Source organism: Tasmannia lanceolata, unplaced genomic scaffold (genome assembly GCF_043159265.1).
Source record: "Tasmannia lanceolata isolate RefF3 unplaced genomic scaffold, GAP_Taslan_0.1 ptg000020l, whole genome shotgun sequence".
Taxonomy (NCBI): domain Eukaryota; kingdom Viridiplantae; phylum Streptophyta; class Magnoliopsida; order Canellales; family Winteraceae; genus Tasmannia; species Tasmannia lanceolata.
The window spans coordinates 17,078,437-17,095,067 of NW_027518697.1; the positions used below are offsets into that span (position 1 = coordinate 17,078,437).

The 16,631-nt window shown below is 39.6% G+C and overlaps 3 protein-coding genes and 1 non-coding gene across 5 annotated transcripts; 3 read left to right on the plus strand and 1 right to left on the minus strand.

Moving 5' to 3' along the window:
• Positions 1-279: 279 nt before the first annotated feature.
• LOC143854308 (pentatricopeptide repeat-containing protein At3g26782, mitochondrial-like) lies at positions 280-3,671 on the minus strand. Of its 2 annotated transcripts, XM_077364192.1 has the most exons (2): positions 2,657-3,671; positions 280-2,521 (listed from the first exon to the last, which is right to left on the minus strand). In XM_077364192.1, the coding sequence occupies exons 1-2, from the start codon at positions 3,498-3,500 to the stop codon at positions 1,323-1,325; spliced, it is 2,043 nt and encodes a 680-aa protein (XP_077220307.1). In that variant the 5' UTR covers positions 3,501-3,671; the 3' UTR covers positions 280-1,322. The 2 variants fall into 2 exon arrangements, with proteins under 2 accessions (XP_077220307.1, XP_077220306.1); XM_077364191.1 differs by having other exon boundaries at positions 283-3,670.
• A 156-nt stretch (positions 3,672-3,827) lies between these two features.
• Positions 3,828-3,899, plus strand: TRNAP-UGG (transfer RNA proline (anticodon UGG)). Its single transcript has one exon. It is a non-coding gene; the product is annotated as a tRNA-Pro (tRNA).
• A 2,280-nt stretch (positions 3,900-6,179) lies between these two features.
• LOC143853827 (uncharacterized) lies at positions 6,180-7,538 on the plus strand. The gene is made up of 4 exons (XM_077363542.1): positions 6,180-6,288; positions 6,401-6,729; positions 6,808-7,103; positions 7,196-7,538. Exons 1-4 carry the CDS (start codon positions 6,180-6,182, stop codon positions 7,536-7,538), a joined length of 1,077 nt encoding a protein of 358 aa, XP_077219657.1.
• Positions 7,539-7,873: 335 nt separating this feature from the next.
• LOC143853828 (uncharacterized) lies at positions 7,874-9,035 on the plus strand. The gene is made up of 2 exons (XM_077363544.1): positions 7,874-8,242; positions 8,331-9,035. Exons 1-2 carry the CDS (start codon positions 7,874-7,876, stop codon positions 9,033-9,035), a joined length of 1,074 nt encoding a protein of 357 aa, XP_077219659.1.
• The last annotated feature ends 7,596 nt before the right edge of the window (positions 9,036-16,631 follow it).

Here is a 16,631-nt window from a genome sequence, read left to right on the forward strand (position 1 = left end):
CTTCTCCCACTGTCCCTACCCCTCTCCCAATACTTCGAAAAGTAATATTCCATGAAAAAAAATTCATGGTTGCTAAACATGACCTACAACCACTTTGAAAGCCACTTAAGAAGAGAGTAAGAAAACTATTTATATCTATTATTTGCATACAAATCTTATATGCAAGTAAAACTATATGCACAGAAGATTATATGAGTTTGTGAATATATAGTTTAACATGAATCCCCTTTGTATAATACTATATTGAACTACTTATATTCCTTTACACACACCACAAATTGACGCCTCCATAACTTAATCCCAATATTGCAGCTTTACAATTTAGAAAATCATAGTAATCTCATGATTGTGTGGCTACTGGCTCATAGGACAGTAGTGGTTTTATTTCTTACTTCAACATAAAAATAAGAATAACACAAAGAAAGAGCAGCCACTTACAGTCATAATCTGCATGTTCCATTGATTTGTACCAATGTGAGGGTATAAATAAAACCCATGATGTTTGTCATTGGAGATGGCAGGGAATCCAATCACTCCTAGCAAGGAAGAAGCATTAGCAGTTTATAGTCAAAACTTTGTTTTAAAGATAATTTTTTTTGTTATGACTTTTCCTACCTCTAAATAATAAGATTTAGTGGACTTCTCGTAACATCATGGGCGGCGAACCACCCACTTCACCAGACCATTCAATCAATAGGAGCGACTGGCAGTGTGTACAAAGGGCAGGGACATAGTCAACACGAGCGAATGACTAGCACTTATTAGGAATTATGATATGTGCAAGTTAATCTTGTATATGGGGTTAGTTATTATCTAGTTATTATGTAGTGGCTATGTGTTTTAGAGTTATGGGGTTAGTTATTGGTGATGTGTCTTGTAAGTGGGTAGATGGACTTGTGATGTGGCATTCTCTTTTACTTGTATTTATTTAGTTATAATTGAATGAAAGGAGAGGAAGAAAAGAATTCTATAGCAAATGAAACTTTGTAGGAGAGTCATGGTTCCTCTCAATTTGAGCCATTAGGAGGTCCGGTTGCCTCGAATCAACCTCTTCTCCCCTCATTTCTATTTTCTTTTTGTTTATTTCCGTTCCGGCCGATTAGGCCGTAACAAATTCCTTGTTGAAGACAAACAATTTGCAATGATCGATCCCATCACGATGAAATTTCAAAGATAACCTGGTCCTGTCGGCACATTAGTGTAGCACTCGCGGGGCCAAAACATCTAAGGGCATCACTGACTTCTTATCGCCTCAAACTTCCATGGCCTAAACAGTCATAGTCCCTATGGTAGTTAGAACTTAGTCCAAGACACATTTATGATCACCAATAATCTTTGCAAGAACAAGATCCATTCTTAAAATGGTGAAATCGAATTATATCTCTCACGATAATTTCACGACCAACAATTTTTGATATGCACTTTATCGCACTGTGACAATCCCCACATATTCGGAGGTTCTTGGTAACTCTGATTAGGATGCCTGGAGGAGAATTGATCAGCCCAAAAGCAACAGCAAGCCTCTCACTGTGCCCACACAATGACATCCTCTTCTCTTCTTCATCAATATCATGTAACACAAAATCAGTATTTGCCAAGTAACCAAACTCCCGCATTCGCTCTTCCAATTTCTCTAATGCCCGATAAATCAATTTCGATTGAGGATGCTCCTTATCACCTGAAACAAAAACATGTAAAACTTTGTCCATCTCAATCCAACTATAAGCAGTGTTTTTAATCACACCCTTCTCTTTCATTAGCTCTCTCACTTTCTGAACCCCTGCCCAGTTCCTTGATGATGCATATATGTTAGACATTAACACATAATACCCTGCCTTTTGAGGCTTCAACTCGAAAAGCCTTTCCGCCGCTAATTCACCCAATTCAATATTATTATGGATTCTACAAGCACCGAGCAAGGCACCCCACACATCAGCCTCGGGAGCAATAGCCATTTCCTCGATTAGCTCATAGGCTTCATCCAACCTACCAGCACGACCAAGGAGATCAACCATACAAGCATAATGTTCAGTCTTGGCTGGGATTCCATATCTTTTAGTCATTGAATCAAAGTAATAGAGACCTTCATTTATCATCCCCGAGTGACTACAAGCAGATAACAATGTAACGAAGGTCACATGGTCTGGTTTCGCATCCGAATTCTCCATTTGTTTGAAAAGAGACAGTGCTCCTAGGCCATGCCCATTCACCCCGAACCCGGCAATCATCGAGTTCCAAGAGACTACTGGTTTTCGAGGCAATCCATAGAATGCTTGATTTGCGTCCTTCAAGGCCCCACATTTACAATACATGTCAATAAGAGCACACGCAGAAAAATCATCCATTTCATACCCACACAAGATCAAAAGGCTATGGATTGCTCGCCCCATGTCAAGAGCAGACAATTGCGCACAAGCAGGAAGGATGCTAGTAAAGCTTACCTCATTGGGCCTAGGGCCTTCAATCAGCATCTTTTTGAAGAGCCCCAAAGCTTCATTATCATCTCCTCTCTGTTGGTAACCTGCAATCATAGAAGTCCAAGAAAATATATCTCTTTCAGGCATTTCCTCAAACAATTGACATGCAAGGTCCATCCGACCGCACCTTGCATAAAACCCAATGACTGAATTGTTCACTAAAAGATCCAAACCCAGACCCAATTTTCGCGCCAATTCAAGAACCAAAACCCCTCTCTCCAAATCACGCAGCTCGCCACAAGCCTTAAGCACACTCCCAAATGTAAAACAATCCAACCAAACCTCAACCTGCAACCCCTCCATTTGAGAAAACACAAACAAAGCCTCTTGCCACAACCCATTCTCTACTAACCCCGAAATCATCGAATTCCAAGACACCACATCTCTCTCAGGCATTTTATCAAAAACCTTCCTTGCATCCTCCATAAACCCACATTTCGCATACATAGAAATCAAAGCATTATCTACAAACACCATTCTCCGAAAACCTGTCTTGAAAACCAAGACATGTGTCTTTCTCCCCTCCAAAAAATCGCCCAAATCCCCACAAGCCTTCAAAACACAAGGGAAAGTGAAATCATCGGGCAGGATTTTCGACCTCCTTAACCCGTGAAAAAGACCCAATGCCTCTATAGAGAATCCGCTCTTCGAGTAGGCTCGGATCATGGCGTTCCATAGATAAATGTCTGGTTCAGGAATCTCGTCGAACACTTGGCGGGCACCGGAGATACTGCCGCAATTACTGTGCATTCGGATTATCCGAGCTGAGAGAGTGGAATTGGGAAAGGGGGTGTTTTGGAGAATGGCATGGTGGGTTTTAGTGGCTTGTTTGAGAGATTTGGTTTTTGCTGCTAAATCTAACAGGGCTGATAGAATTTGAGAAGGAACTTGGGATTTTAGGTGATTGAGATTGTTGAGTAGGGAGAGAGCTTGGTCGAGATTTTCTTGCTTGCAGAGGGTAGAGATGAGGGCGAGAACATGGCGGGAATTGTGGGGATTGTTTGAACGCGTTTTGAATTTCATGTGGGGGGGAAGGAGCTTCCAACGGATACATCTTTTGATTTGATTCTCAACGCGCGCCACACAATCTATTTATTGTGGGGAATGATTCATTGTTAATTAGTGGGCTCACCTTTGATTGATCTGAACCGTTCATCTGACATGATTGATCTAGACGGTAAATTCGCACCCTTGTAGGATGATTCGCACCCCAGTAAGTGAGTTGACGTCACAAAGCGTGCACCCATTAACGTGAATTGACGTCACAAAGCGTCAGATTCAGACTTTAACTTTAATCATCTTATTAAGATATGAATTTATTAATATACTAGTTAAACTTAAACATGTAAAGGGCGTTTGGTCTAGTGGTATGATTCTTGCTTTGGGTGCAAGAGGTCGCGAGTTCGATTCTCGCAACGCCCCTTTTATTTTTTCTGCCCATCTTCTTATGTTTTTAGCACTTTCTTTTTATGCTATTTTTTTTTTTACATTTTACTTCTTTTCTTTTTTTTTCCCAGCCATCTTCTTATGTTTTTAGCACTTTCTTTTTATTCTTTTTATTTTTAGCAATCTTCTCATTCTTTTAGCACTTTTTTGGGAAAAATACACTTAGACCCGGTGTGGTTTCTGACACATTCAACTTAACCCCTAATGTTTAAAAAGTTACAAGTAGACCCCTGTGATTTCAATTTGTGTAAGGTAGACCCCCTCAGTTGACGGTTCGTCAACAGATTGAAGGGTTAGGATGATCCTATGGAGTTGATTTTTTGGGCACACCCTATCTATGTCAGGGCCCATTAAATGAACGCTTTGGATCATCCAAACAATGTGGGCCCACTATGTTTTTGGTAGTGTTTGGATTCGGGCATGGGGTTTGGAGGGGTGTATGGGATTTCATTAGCATTGATAGTGTTTCAAAAGAGGGGGCCTACCTCATACAAATTGAAACCACAGGGGTCTAAGTGTATTTTTTCTTTATTTTTATTCTTTTTATTTTTTTCTAGCCCATCTTTTTTTTTAATTTTTTCTAGCCATCTTCTTATGTTTTTAGCACTTTCTTTTTACTCTTGTTATTTTTTTATAGCCCATCTTCTTTTTAAAATTTTCCTAGCCATCTTCTTCTGTTTTTAGCACTTTCTTTTTATTCTTTTTATTTTTTTTCTAGCCCATCTTCTTCTGTTTTTAGCACTTTCCTTTTATTCTTTTTTTTTTCTAGCCATCTTCCTCAGTTTTTAGCACTTTTTAAATGGATTTGCCATCTTCCTCTGTTATTAGCACTTTTTTATATCTAAGGCTTTGTTTGGTTGCATAGAAATGTGGCATTGGGGTGGGATTTTATTTCCAAATGAAGTTCCACGCCACCGTTTGGATGTGTGTTTTTTTTTAAAAACTCTGTTTGACCACTGGGGTTGTTGGATGCTTGTCGGTCTATGTGGCCTTCTCCACCACGCCGAATGGCAAACCCAGCAATGAGAGTTTTTTTTTAGAAAAGGGATGGGAACGGGATTTCGAATGACTCAAGATTCCTTCTTACTGCCCGAGGCATTTCCAAGAGGACGTGAGGGCAGAAAAAATAAAAATAACAGAGGAGACCATTCATGGCCACAACCACCATTCTCTCTTCCTCAAGCTCCTCTTCGTTCCCCTCTCCACTGAAGTTACGAGCAGAAAGCGGAAGGCTAGTCCGGTAAGTTCGTTTTTTCATTTTTTTTTTTTTGCCCCTTTGAATCGAAGCTTTCTAATGTTAGCTCTATTTGAGGGCTTTCTTGCATTATGAAGTGTTGGGTTCTCTATTTGGGGTTTTTTGTTGTTGTCTGGAACCCTACCTATAAAAAAAAGGACGAAACCCTTGCTGTAACTTGGTTTGCATGTGTGATATTCGACCGGTTTATTTTTTTTTGGGGGTTTTATTGTTCGATGTATCTGAAACCCTAGTGAGAAAAATCAGTTTGCTTTGTGGGGTTTTTTGGTCGAAATGGCGAAGTCGTGCCCGCTCTTCTCGGGTTTTTCCGCATATTAAACCCTACAATGGCGAAATGCATTTATTTATTTGGGGTTTTCTGCTATTTGTTAGTCTATTTTTCTGCATTTCTTCCCCTCTTCCAGTACTATTTGAATGGAGTTTTGGGGTAATCATTTCTTCTCTTTTTACATTTTTCTTCTCATCCAACTTCTCTACTAGGTGGTTGCTTCATTATTACTGTTTCAATCTCTGAACTTGTTAACTTGCCCATCAAAAATAAAAAACTTGTTAACTGATGACTATTTTTGTAGATCGTTTATGTCCATTCCTTGTATTATGTAAATAATTTTTTTTTCTCTTTATTTGATAAGACTTTTTCTTCATATCCCCTCTGTTTGGCTTGTGGTGAAATGAAATTTTTTATTTGGGCTTTAATGGTATTGTTTACTAGATTTTTTTTCGCATTTCCTCAACCGTAATAAGGAAATCAGTTTGGTTTGTGCTATTAGGGCTCTTCTGATGCGAATGTGCACATGAATTGCATTGTTAACATGTTTTTTTATATTTTTAATCAATGAATCCAACACACGGGAAGCTGTGGTTTTGTGATTTTTTGCAACTGTTACATGACACGGTTATGTCGGGTTCGAATTTTGACTCATGAAATGGTTACTAACACGGCACTAATTTTGACGGAATTATTTATGTTAGACTTGATCCAACTGCGATAAGACATCAGGATGGAGGACAATGACTGGGAAATAGATGCTGATGTCTATACCGAGGGAAGTGGAGGCAGTGACGATGAAGATGATTTGGTTGACGAAGTGGCCTCAGTTGTTTGTGTTGGTGCGTGTTTATTTTTAATGACGGTAATGGGCGAAGAAGGGCTTTTCATAGAAAGGGGTGGGTCCTTACCAGAACCACTATCTCACTGATCGCAGTTTCGTGAACTTAGTAGAGAGCGATGAGCAATGTCATAATCTCCTTAGGATGAACGTCAAATGCTTTAGACGATTCGTGAATATTTTTAAGGAGAGCGGCACCCTAAAGGACACTATCCACTGCAATGTTGACGAACAGGTTGCGATTTTCCTGCACATAGTTGCACACAACCTGAGGAACCGTTGCATGAAAGTGTATTGTGGAAGGTCTGGAGAAACCATAAGTCGTTACTTCAATAAGGTTCTCCGTGCCATTCTGTCTATGGTAGACCAATTTATAATACCACCTTCTTCGGAGACACCTACGCAGATTGCGGAAAATCCAAGATGGTACCCTTATTTTAAGGTAACCTCCTTCCGTTAAAATTATCTTTAATTTCTAGTGTAACACATAACACTAACACCGTCACTTGTAATTGTTTAGGACTGCATCGGCGCGATAGATGGGACACACATCCCTGCAAAAGTACCGGCCAAAATGAAGAAGCGATTTATTGGTCGTAAGGGCCACCCAACGCAGAATGTACTCGCCGCGTGCAACTTTGACATGAAATTCACATTTGTTGTCGCGGGATGGGAAGGGTCTGCGTCGGACTCTAGGATCTTAGGGGACGCCATCGCTGATGACTTTGGAATTACCCGTCACCTTGGGAAGTTCTACCTTGCAGAGGCAGGCTTCCCGTTACTAAGCAATTTTATCACTCCTTACCATGTTACAAGGTACCATCTAAGTGAACAGAGAGGTCGCGCACCCCGGACAAAGAAGAGCTTTTCAATTACAGGCATTCCTCAACCCGAAATGTTATTGATAGTGCTTTTGGTGTTCTGAAAAAGCGTTTCTCCATCCTAACATGCGAACAAATGTATGCCTATGGAAGGCAAGTTGACATTGTTATGGCATGTTGTGCTGCGCGCAACTTCCTACGAGGGGTGATGCCGAATGATGTGCATATTGCTGAGGTTGATAGGGAAGTAGCTGAAGAAGAAGGTAGACGTGCCCGCCGCCGCCGCCGAGAAGCTCCCGATGAAGATAATTCAGAGGCAGAATGTGAAAGTGCACCACGATTGGGCCGAACCGCCGATGCTAGGGAAGGAAATCGAATTTGGGAGCAGATCTGTAGTGACATGTGGAATGATTACCGCGCAGCCCACTGATGTCGAACTGTTTATTTTGTTTTGAAATTTGGATTGTGTAGTTAATTTGATACTCTTAAGTGAAGTATTGTTATGGTCCTGCAAACACTAAACTGTTGTGGTTGTCTAAGTTTTATCTTATTACTTATGGTACTATAAACTGTTGTGGTTCTCTAAGTTTTATCTTATTACTTATGGTACTGTAAACTGTTGTAGTTGTCTAAGTTTTATCTTATTACTTATGGTACTGTAATGGGATTTCATGCATGTTTGTTTTTATTGTTCCAGTGAAAGGTTTTATGTGTTTCTTTGAGGTAATATGAATGTTGTTATGGATTATGATATAATATTGTTACATGAGGCAGGGAATGGAAACATCGGCTGATGATGGGAAGGAAAAATATGCGGCTGATGAAGGGAAGGGAAAAAATGTGTCTTGGACATTTGAGATGGACTTGGTGTTATTACAGGCCCTTAGGCATGAGGCCATAGAGGGGGGCAAAATTCCCAATGGCTTCAAGAAGAGTGTGTATAAGTATGCACTACTTGAAGTTAATCAGGCATGCGGTACCGATTTGACGTTTGAACAAGTGAGAAACCATGTTAAGACAATGAAAGCCAACTACAGAATTGTGGCTGAGATGCTTGCCACAAGTGGCTTTGGATGGGATGAAGAGAAAAAGAAAATCGTAGTTACAAGGGAGGTTGCCATGGAGTACTTGAAGGTATTAATTATAAGCATATCCATGGTTTTTTAAGTTATATAATGCAAACCGCTAGCTTTCAACTGATCTGCTTTTGTTTTATTCCTAGTCTTATCCTAACAGGAAGAGGTACTTCAGTCAGCGTCATGATTTTTATGAGGAGATGGTTGAAATATTTGGAGATGAATATGCACATAGAACCTACAAAAAAATAAATAAGAATGTTACGCGGCCTTCTGAGGAGGAGGCCTACGTCGTCAACGTGGCCAATGAGAAGAGTGAATACATTGAACACACTTCATCTCAATTTGATTTTATTGATACTGGGTCTCAGTACGACGACATGCCGAGTTATATTCTGACCGAAGAAATGCCTGAGGTACCTTCCCCTCGTAGGACTTCACCACCTGAGGTCGGGCAGCGGTCGCAGCGCACTCTGACACATACTCCAATGGAAACAAGTGCTGCTGCAGGTGGAAGTCAATCTGTTGCTTCTTCTAAGAAGAAGAAGAGAGGTGTGTCTGACATGAAGGAGTGTGTACTGGATTTCACTCAAAGCGTGAAGGACATGGCTTCCGCCCTTCATGCTAGGAATGAGAGGGCTGATATCCAATGCCAGAAGGTGATGGAAGCATTACAGGAGATAGAGTGCCTTGACCGTGATAACATTTGTGACGTTTACGACTACTTGGTTGTAAACGGAAAAGAGGGTCGTGGGTTTCTGAACCGCTCGAAGGACATGCGTGTATTGTTTGTCAACAAGTTCCTTCATCGTCGCTCTACTGTCCGCCATTCCTCCGACTATGGTCTCTGATGCTGCTATTATCAGTAGTTGTTGTTTATCATGCTTTGTTTGTTTGGATATGTTGCGTTCCTCGCAGTCGTGGGTACTATGCCATCGAACTTATTTCTGCATTATGTGGATTTGCTTGTTATTTGATGTACGCCCCTAACCTTCTTCGTGTTTGGGGCTCGTAGGTACTATGCCATGGAACATGTTTATGTATTATGTGGATTTGCACTCGTAGGTACTATGCATGAAACTTGTTTATGTATTATGTGGATTTGCTTCTGATTTGCTGTACGCCCCATTCCATTTTGTGTTTGGGGCTCCATTTATTTGTTGTGTACCATTGAACTCGTACGTTCTTGATGCGGATTTGCTTCTCATTGCCAGGGGAACCCACTGTCATAGTTTCCATTTTCACATGAGTTGCCTTCTCAAAATTTATTCATTATAAGAAAAAGGAATTTTGTGTTATCAGTTACTCTCTTTTCTTCTTTAATGCGAATGGGATTATGTCTTATGGGTAAGAGAACATAGAGGAGTAGGAGCAACTTTTTTTATTTTTTACAGGTAGGAAATTGTACCACACAAGGTCATTTTACTAATTCTAACCATAAAAATCCTATTTTCTCATGTGAATTGCCTGTTTCTTCAACGTCTCCTTACAGAAAATATCATGAAATTCATGAAAATGCCCCTCTAATTGATCTAAATTCATTACAACTTGAACCCAAATAAGAAAATCATCAATCAGATTCATGTCTTTGTGTTATGCCTGTTTGGCACATTTGGGAACTTAACATGCCCATATTATTTTTCTAATTTCGGCCCATATCATTAATCAGATTCATGTCTAATTTTGGCCCCTGTCCTGCTTAGCCCCTGTTTTGGGAACTTAACATGCCCATATTATTTTTCTTTACATTAAGGCCTTGAGTGTGACAATAAGTAATGAAGCCCTCATCATGTAGTAACCTATCCGTTCTTTGGATTCCTTCAAGAATGGCATGTATGTGTGTTAGTTTTGGACTTTGCAGGCTGTCATTTTATTTTTCTACAGACTTAACCATGTTTTTTAGTGGTTTTTTTCGTCTTATTTTTTCACAATTTAGATTCCATTTCAAAGAGCCCAACCTGATTATCAATTTAATGGATGGTTGGCATTGGATCTGAGGGAATGTGTTTCTACCTTGACAAAATGCTTGGATCTGCTGTTTTGATACATGTGCCTTAAAGGCTTTAAATTTTGTTTGACTGAAGGTCTGGAATGTTGTAAATTGGACTGAAATTTTCAAGGTATTCGAGGCAACCGAGAGCTATCATAGAGAAATAAAAGTCCGCTCATAAACTGTTTTGAAAATTCTTAGTTTTGGCACTGTTGTCACAAGAAGATACATATATTGCATTTGTGGAGTGGAATTAGTACAGAAATCCTGTGGTTGTGAACAACCTCCCCCCATTTCGGCCTACGCTAGCATCAGAATCCTTCCTTAATTAGGTGTCATCAACCACAACCATCAGACTAGACCATCTAATTCAATAGCTAAAAAGTAGTAGTACTTCAATGTTCTGTGTGCTCTGGATGAAGAAAATGTGAGTAATGCTAGCATAGTGCCATGTAGCTCTCTGGCTTTGAAAAGGTGTTGGTTATTCCTTAGAATCATTTATACTTGGTCCAATAATTCCTTATAGACCTGAACACTATGGTGTAGTGTGAAGACATTTTGTTTCTACTTGATCCAACATTCATCTTCATGGCTGCACTTCAACTAATGTAGTAGTACTTCAATGTTCTATATGCATTTTTGCAGGTTAATGGCGAAAAACAAGTTCTATATGGTTTTTAAGGGAAGGCAGGTAGGCATTTATGACAGTTGGCAACACTGTCATGTTCAAGTTAACGGGTTTAGTGGAGCGTGCTTTCGTTCCTATAAGAGTAGAGAGGAGGCAGAAGCTGACTTTAATGCATTTTTCCATGGCATTAGTAGCCCTACCAAAGATATAAAAGAAGATACGAACATTCATGCGGATTTCCAAGCCTCAACAAGTTCTGTTGTGACCAGTTCCTCTTACACTTAGGTTGAACTGTGTTGTTTGTTACAGAAGGATCAGTTACAGTGGAGGAATATCACCTTTGAATGACAGCTTTGCTCTTGCATCAGCTAGTTGTAGTATGTTTTATTCTCTGATATTAGGTGTTGTATTGTGTTCACTTGTGTAAACTTTATGATCCTAGTTACGGATCTTATTTTGCATTGTGGGTTTTAGCTTTACTAGTTGTTATTTTTTTTTATCTTGGAATGGTAAATACTCTTGGGTTTGTATGGAAATCACTTGCAGTTGAATTTGTGTGCTTTTCTCTGTTCCATCTATTACTATATAATCTAAGTGCAGATGGTATTATTGAATTTCAGTTGCATCAGCTGGGTGATGTTTGTACTTTTTCTGATCTTGGCGTGGTTTCCTGAACATGTGGTATTATTGAATTTCAGTTGCGTTGGTGTGGTTTCTGAACATGTGAACATGTAAACTTTATTCTCTATTTCACGGATGTTATTTTCCAGGTAGACTTTCTTATGTAGTACTTGTAAATGTGGTTTAGGAATGCTAAATTTCCATGGCGTTACTCTCTCTCACTTTTTAGATGATTTTTTTGTTGATTTGTGCTATAAAGTCACTTTCTATTAGGTTGATTTGTGCTATATAAAGTTGGTCAAATATTGTATTTGGTTGAATATTGAGACCAACCAAATGAAGCTCACTGCAATATGCTTAAATAGTTTTCTGATTCTGTAAGAAGAATGAGTCATTGATATGAATCATCAATTGAAGAGATACAGGTGTATCAAATGTTATTGAGATCAACCAAAGGAAGCCCACTGCACTCCACAACTTAAGTAGTTCGTACCCCATGGGGACAACAAAATATGTTATTGAGATCAACCAAAAAAAATGCATCTACATGTAGGACAACAAACACGGGACAAGAGGCCTCATCCAAACGGTGTGAGGAATTTGATCAAAGAGGGAAAATAATAAGATTGGTTGTGGACAACAAACAGGGGCTTCCCCAGGACCCAGGAAACATCATAAAAAATTTTAGATGGGAGGGCTAGGTTCATCCTATACAAATGAATTATTGGGCAAGCCCATTTGCTGAAAATAAACATAACATTGAAAAGTTATTGTTGTCCTCTCTAAAATGTCCATTTCATGGGCCAGGATGATCGAAACCGTCCATTTGATGGGCCAAAGCGTAAATAGGTTGTCGCCAAAAATCCATTTTCATAGGATGATCCTAGCCGTCCGATACATTTTTAATACGTTTCCAACTTTCCATAATATGTTGTTCATTTATAGATGGGAGGGCTAGGATTGTCCTATACAAATGAATTATTGGGCATAACATACAACCTATTTATGGTGTGGCCCATCAACTAGACGGCCTGGATCATCCTGTAGTGTGGCCGATATTTTTTTCAAATAACCAAGCCCAAGCACTGAAAATAAACATAACATTGAATAGCCTCCCACCTATATTCAACCAACCAAATGCAACTTTTACAACTTCTCCTCAAAGCTCCTCTACAAATTCCGTCAACCAAATGCCACTTTTAGAACTTTCCCACACCTCTCATCAACATATTCTTGCAACCAAATGCAGGAATTTCTGTCATTTCCAGCAAACTTCCACCTTTTGCCTTTACAACCAAACACCACTTTTCAAATATGCCAGCTTTCTCCTTTTTGACCGACATCCCACCCAAATTCAGTTTGACTTTTAATTCCACCCAAACCCCTGCACCCAAAAGCAACCAAACAGAGCCTAAGGCATTTCGTGTCTCACTTTTGAGGGAGAGAACAACCCCATAGGCTTACTTTTATTCACATGTTGTCTTAAGCTCTGAAATGTCTTTCTGCAGAATTGCCTAGAAATCCCCTTTTTATTAGCATCCTGTCCCTGTCAGTAGTAAGGCAACTTCCTGTTTTTTAGGGAAATGATAAATGCGCCCCTTTTTCATTACTTGGGACACCCGGTGCAGTGTACGATGGCAATAAAGTCCCTTCAATCCTTGCCATGTGATGTACAACGGCTTTTTTGCGGTCATCGATAAAGTGCACCTAGGTGTCCGAGTAATGAAAAGGGGCCCATTTATCATTTCCCGTTTTTAGCACTTTTTAATGGGCACCCTTTCAATAGTTATGCACCGTCCTCCGTTTTAGCATTTTTTAAAAGGGATTTCCTAGGCCATTTTGCGCCTCACTTTTGCAGGAGAGAATAACCCCCACAGGCTCAATTTTGGAAGATGGCTTTCCGCGAATTTGCCCAGCAAATATCCTTTTTAATGGCATCCTTTCAAAAGTGAGGCACTTCCAATTTTCCCTATGTCGATGGAGACCAGTTTTCGTGTTGGGACTCTAATAAGAGAAGGGGTCCATGGAATCATTGAAGGCACATCTCCACATCCATTGAAGGTACAAACTCAAGCAGGAGTTTCAGACTTTCAACAACTTGAAGATCTCCCACATTTGGAGAGAAGCAAATGGCGCTGCTTACTACCTTTCCAAAACCAGCTGTCCATGTAAGAGAGTAAACATCCCAATTTCTGCTACGCCCCCTTCACTGTCAACGATTTTGTATTGTGATGCTTCTGGTAAGCCCTATATTCGTTTGTAATTCCTTTTGCTCATATTAATGAATTCTGGTCAGGGTCTGCCTAACCCCAAATTACCTACCAAAAAAAACAGAGAAGTGGTCTAATACAAGGTTGCCCATTGATTGATAATTAGTCCATCTTGGTTGATTTGGATTGCATGTGGTGAGCCCATATTTATTGAGAAACAAAGCCTCAACCTTGAGCTACAGGCCCAAACCCTCCGTAGAATTATTTATGTGGAGAGATTAATACCATTATTACTGTCCAATGCATATAAATTCCTATTAGGGTCTGTTTGATTGCATGATAGGTTTTCATGGATAAAACCTTATCCTGGGTTGGATTTTTCTAAGGCTATTATGAATAAGTTCTATACATGTGAATTTGATCCCTTCAAAAAAAAAAAAAAAATGTACGTATAATCACACCTTTCAGTAGGAATCACACTTATTCTTTGCTTTTTGATGATAAAATGCTTTGTTGGGAATAGATAGATAATTGTACGAAAATAATGGATAACTTTTATCTTGAAATACTACTTTTCTAAGATAATCTATCCTACAATCAAACAACCCATTTGGCTTGTCTGGTTTGTAGGAAAGGTAGTAAGGAACTGTGACTTTTTGTGTGTGTGTGTGTTTGTGTTTTGGGTGGGGGCGTGGCCAGGGGAAGCTTTTTAGCTATCTGGTTCAATAAACATGAGAGGGGGTAACTTTTCCAAATAGAAAAGGAACTTGAGCACTTAGAGTACTAGTGATATGAGATAGCTTTGCCGAGGCCTACCCATATAGTAATGAGTTATATACTTGTCGTGCCTAATGGCTACACAATAATGGACTTCACATGTATACTAATTAGTGATTTACAAGGGCTAAGGAGGGTCGACTGATGAAAAAGATGAAAAAAAATCAATAGGGTCCACATATATAATAAATGGGTTATTTATTAGTGGGGCTTACTAACCAAGTGTTTACTAACCACTAGCTAATGAAACAATGAATCCCAAGTGTTTACTAACCACTATTCGAGCTAAGATGGAGGGCCAAGGGTCTAATCGCCAAAGAATGGGCCCCACATCAATGTATACTGGTCAGTGATCTATAACTAGACCAAGATGGGAGATGGAAGATGGATGGTCTAACGATAAAAAAACCCATTGAGGTCCACATGTATAATGATGAAGTATATACTATTGGGCAAACATAGAGGGCCTAATGGCCAAATAACAATATACCTCACATGTATACTAATCAGTGATCTACTAGTGGTGCTAAGATTTTACCACAAAGAACAAAAACCAACTAAGCTGACCTATAAAGTACGGGATTTGTTAGGGACTTTCACATTAAAGGCATTTCAGGGCTTGCTGCTGCATGAGATAGCAGCCACCTCAGATGAATTAAGTGAATAAGACAAATTTACTGAAAAGTGAGCCAGTGTGGCTGCTCTCTTATGCAACAACTAGTCACGAAATGTCTTTCTATGAAAGTCCCTAACGAATCCCATAAACTAATATGTGGTCTACTAGTTGATCCCGCATATAATAATGATTAATCTACTAGTGGTGCTAAATAGAGGGCTAGTGGGGGAAAAACAAGGGCCAACAATGTATACTAATGAGTGATCTAATAGTGGGTCTCACATGGTGGGCCCAATAGCCAAGAAAATCAGTGGATCACCTATGTATAAGAAGTAATAGTATACCATACAAGGCCAAGTAGAAACCACTCATGGTTTGCAGTTTCGTATATTACTTGGCATTATTTTCTATATTTAGCAAGGGAACTGCCTGGGTCCATTGCAAAAGGCTTTTCGTGGCGGGTTTGTCACACGTCAAATCAGTCCCCCACCCAGGGGCGTAGGCACATATAGTATGAGGGGGGCCATGACCCCACCCGCACCCAAAAGAGTTGCAAAATCCCTTTCATGCTTCATGGCATGTACATGCATGCTTGGTTAGTTTAATGGCGTGCCCCCCCCCCCCCCCCCCAAATGACCAATGGAGGCCGGTGTAAATTAGTTCGGCCCCTCCAAGTGTAAATTCTTGGCTCCACCCTTGTCCATAACCAACCAAACATGTTCTTCATGTTTGTCAATAATAACATAAGTATTTGCACCACACATGTTTTAAAGAAACCATAGAATTTCACACCTCAATATGGTAATAAGTCTGGACACTATACAATAATGACTTGCATAATCATCAATTGATGCGATTCCTGAGCATGCATGTGGCCTCTATAGATCTCATACATACCTAATTTTGGTAAATAATACTCTATTTCAAAATACCTCATTTTAAGAGTGTACCGATTCTCATTATGAACATAATTCCAGTCATAATTACTTTTGATCGTCAAGAGTAACACAAATCAACAATTAAAAGCAAATTGTCAACATCTAACATATGCCGGATAATCACATGGAGGCCAGCACGATGACTATGGCCCTGCTCGTTTAAGATTATGGCAACCGATTGTGACTCCAAAACTAATGATGGACTCAAAATTATGTTTCATGTTAAATCCAATAATTGGTTTTGGAGTCACAATTGGTTGTCATAACCTTAAACGAACAGACCCAACTGATTGTGAGTGTTAAACTGATTATTAGACTCACATTTAGACATAATTTTGAGTCCAATAATCGACTTGGCACTCACAATCGGTTGTCACAATGTTAAGGCCTTTTTTGCTTAAGATTATGGCAAACGATTGTGAGTGCTAAACCTGTTATTGGACTCAAAATTATGTTTAAATTTGAGTCCAATAATAGGTTTGGCACACACAATCGGTTGCCAGAATATTAGGCCCTGTTCGTTTGGGATTATGACAACCAATTGTGCGTGCCAAACCGATTATTGGATTCAAAAATATGTTTAAATTTGAATCCAATAATCAGTGTGGCACTCACAATTAGTTCTTAAAAGAACATGACCTCAAACAAACAGGACCTAAGGCATTTC